We start from the raw sequence: 2840 nt of genomic DNA, 5'->3' as shown, positions 1-2840 counted from the left end.
GTACACCCCCTCCGTGGGTGTTGTAAACGGTTTTTTTTTTTTTTTTTTTTTTTTGTTTGTCACGGATGACGCGGCTCTTTTTTTTTTTTCCAAAGTGGTGCCCCCCCCCCCTTTTTTTTTTTCTCCTCCTCCGTAAGAAAAAAAAAAAAAAAAAGTTATTTTTGTCCCGCTCACACTTTCTTTTTTTTCTTTTTTTTGTTGTTGTTTTGATGTTTGAATTGCGGCGGTTTGAAGTCGAGTGGTGTTCTCCCCTTATGTTTACCTCTATTTCTATTTCTCTCTATACGCATGTTGTGCCGCTAACATATTCCACTGAATTCTTCGTTTTATGCCTGCGTGTGTAACGTTTGTGTGTGTGTGTGTGTGTGCCCTCCCTTTCTCCTTCTTTTCCCCCTCCCCTCCTTCCTGCCTACAGCCAACCGTTGGGAAGGGGGGGAGGGGGGGGAGAGAAGACATTCAACAAAGAGCAGCCGAGATCACCTGGCCATTGGCCTTGTGGATTTATTTGCAGAAACCAACTGAGAACTTTTTTTCTTTCTTTTTTTGCTTTTTCTTGTTTCATTGTGTCTGTGTGTCTGTATATTTACATACATGTGTGTTTGGGCAGCGCATGCAGTCATGCACGCATGAGTGGCAAGTAAAGCGCAGCAAACATACAAACATACATGTATATCTATCTATCTATCTATCTATATACACACATACACATACAAGCAGAAGCAAAACTTAACAACAACAAAAACAACAACAACAACAACAACAACAACGAAATAAAAACGTAAAAAAAGAAAAAAAAAAAGAAGGAGAAACAGTGTATTATTCCCTTCCTTTTTTTTTTTTTTTTTTACCCCCTTTTTTTCCGTGTGTATTTGCGCGTGTGTGTGTTATATGTGTGTGTTTGCGGTGCTACGTGGCCGTGAGGGCAGAGACGAGGACGGGGGCGGAGGTAAATTTCACGCCGCACGAAGGCGAAAAGAGGGTGGGGAAGAAGAGGGTGGGGAAGAAGGGGGTGGGGGAGAAGACATCTAGCAGACGCATGTCCGGCCTGACGCGTTGTGTTTGCCTCTCATCTTTTTTTAATTTCTCTTTTTTCCTGCGTCTTCGGTGTTGTTTTCCCCCTCCTTTTTTTCTTCTTTTCTCTTTTCTTTTCTTTTCTTTTGTTTTGTCACTTTTTTCCCGTCCGCCGGCAATTGGAGGCTGCCGGCCTCGTCATCAGCAAAACGCAGGGGGCACCAGAACCTGCCGGACTCTCTTTTTTTTATTTTTATTTTTATTTTTATTTTTAAAAATAAAAATTTTTTTTTTTCTTTTTTTCTGGTTTCATCGCCCTGTCAATAAAAGTGGAGAACAACCCATACGTAAGTACATACAAAACAAAACAAAAAAACAAAAAAAAAAAAAAAACAGAAAAAAGAAAAAGAAAAAACAAAGAAAAAGAGAGAAAGAGAAAGGAAATGGGCAAACATGAATTGAAATGGACGCGGACTAATGAGTGAAGGAAAGAAACAAGAGGAGAACGGAGTTGGCTGCTGTGTGCTGTTTAAGACGTTTTTCTTCTTTTGTTTATTTTAAACCATCTATCACCGCCTTCATGGCTGCCGGCTTTTTTTTTTCTTTTTTCTTTTCTTTTGTATTCCGCCACAGCCATCTCTGACGATGGCAGGACTCGCTGCAGCCGGGACTGTTCTCTTTTTTTTTTTTTTTTTTTCAATGTCTCTTCTATTTGGGCGAATGCGGCCTTGGCGTGCGGGCGTGGCTGGTGCCTAGGCGTCGCCGACCTTTTTGCCACCTCCGTGTGAGAGGGACGTGAAGGGCTGAGGAGGAAGGAGCGCGATTGGAGGAAGGAACACAAAAAAAGGGGGAATAAAATAGCGAGAAGGCCGTAGGGATACGCCGTGTGTGCGAGGTGTAGAGGGGACGAGTGGTTCGTTGGCCGGCTGTATCGGTGAATTGGCCGTCTAATTTGTGTGCACCGCAGAGGGGATGAAGGGGCGGAGTGACGCCGTGGAGGGGAAAGGGAGGAGCGGTTTCTTGGACGCTGACATGGAGCCTAGTGGCGCCAACGGCGTGTTGCAGGGAGACGCGGCGCACCTTGACGGTGCCGCATTGCCCACCGAGGATGGACCAGGAATGCCGCAGGTCACGGTTGACCCCACGAAAGATTTGTGGCAGAATATTATACTCAACACGAGGGAGAACCAAGTCACACAGACGGAGGTGAATGTGTTGATTGTTGGGACCTCCGGTAGTGGGAAAACCAGTCTCCTGCGTCGTATTTTTTCCGGGGTGAACACCTCCAGCTCCTCCGTTCCCAAGAGTTTTCTTCGGGTGAAGCCCACAACCGCTCTGGATTACTCCTTTGTCAGGCGTAATGACCGGCACATCGCACAGGTGGCACATTTCTGGGAACTGGCGCAGGGGATGGAGTTGTCGCAGCTTTGCGAGGTGGTTATCACGCCGGAGAATGTGCACACGATGGTTCTTGCTATTGTGGTCGATTGTAGCGAGCCATCGACCATGTGGGATACTGTGGTTTACTGGATGAAACGTGTGGACCGCCGTGTGATAGAAATTTTTCAAAAGATGCGCGCCAAGGGATCGGCGACGCCGGACAAACTGCTGAGTCGAGCCAAGCGCCTGGTGGGCATGGAACACCCCGACTTGAATCGTCTGCGTCTGTCTGGGGTTCCAACCATGATCATCTGCAACAAATTGGATGCCTTTGCGGGGGAAATGACGATGCTGAAGACCTTGGTTCGCTCCATGCGTTTCGTTGCGCACATTTACGGCGCGTATTTGGTTTTCACAAGTGACGCGGAGGCAATAAAACTGCGTGACGT

At 46.4% G+C, this 2840-nt stretch overlaps 1 protein-coding gene across 1 annotated transcript, besides 11 other annotated features; it reads left to right on the top strand.

Moving 5' to 3' along the window:
• Positions 1–2840: a sequence feature (haploid, Esmeraldo-like haplotype).
• Positions 31–58: a microsatellite.
• Positions 349–368: a microsatellite.
• Positions 671–693: a microsatellite.
• Positions 729–767: a microsatellite.
• Positions 862–903: a microsatellite.
• Positions 1123–1164: a microsatellite.
• Positions 1256–1285: a microsatellite.
• Positions 1286–1314: a sequence feature (AT_rich).
• Positions 1371–1455: a sequence feature (A-rich).
• Positions 1604–1630: a microsatellite.
• Positions 1984–2840, top strand: Tc00.1047053503927.9 (dynein light intermediate chain, putative; the record flags this gene model as incomplete). The annotated part of the gene is made up of 1 exon (XM_797728.1): positions 1984–2840. A coding segment is annotated over one exon (857 nt), but the record flags the coding sequence as incomplete, so codon positions are not given.

The sequence above is a fragment of the Trypanosoma cruzi genome, genomic scaffold, assembly GCF_000209065.1.
Source record: "Trypanosoma cruzi strain CL Brener 1047053517133 genomic scaffold, whole genome shotgun sequence".
In the NCBI taxonomy this organism is placed as follows: domain Eukaryota; phylum Euglenozoa; class Kinetoplastea; order Trypanosomatida; family Trypanosomatidae; genus Trypanosoma; species Trypanosoma cruzi.
The sequence above is the reverse complement of the archived record's forward strand: the minus strand, read 5'-3'. Positions and strand labels throughout refer to the sequence as shown.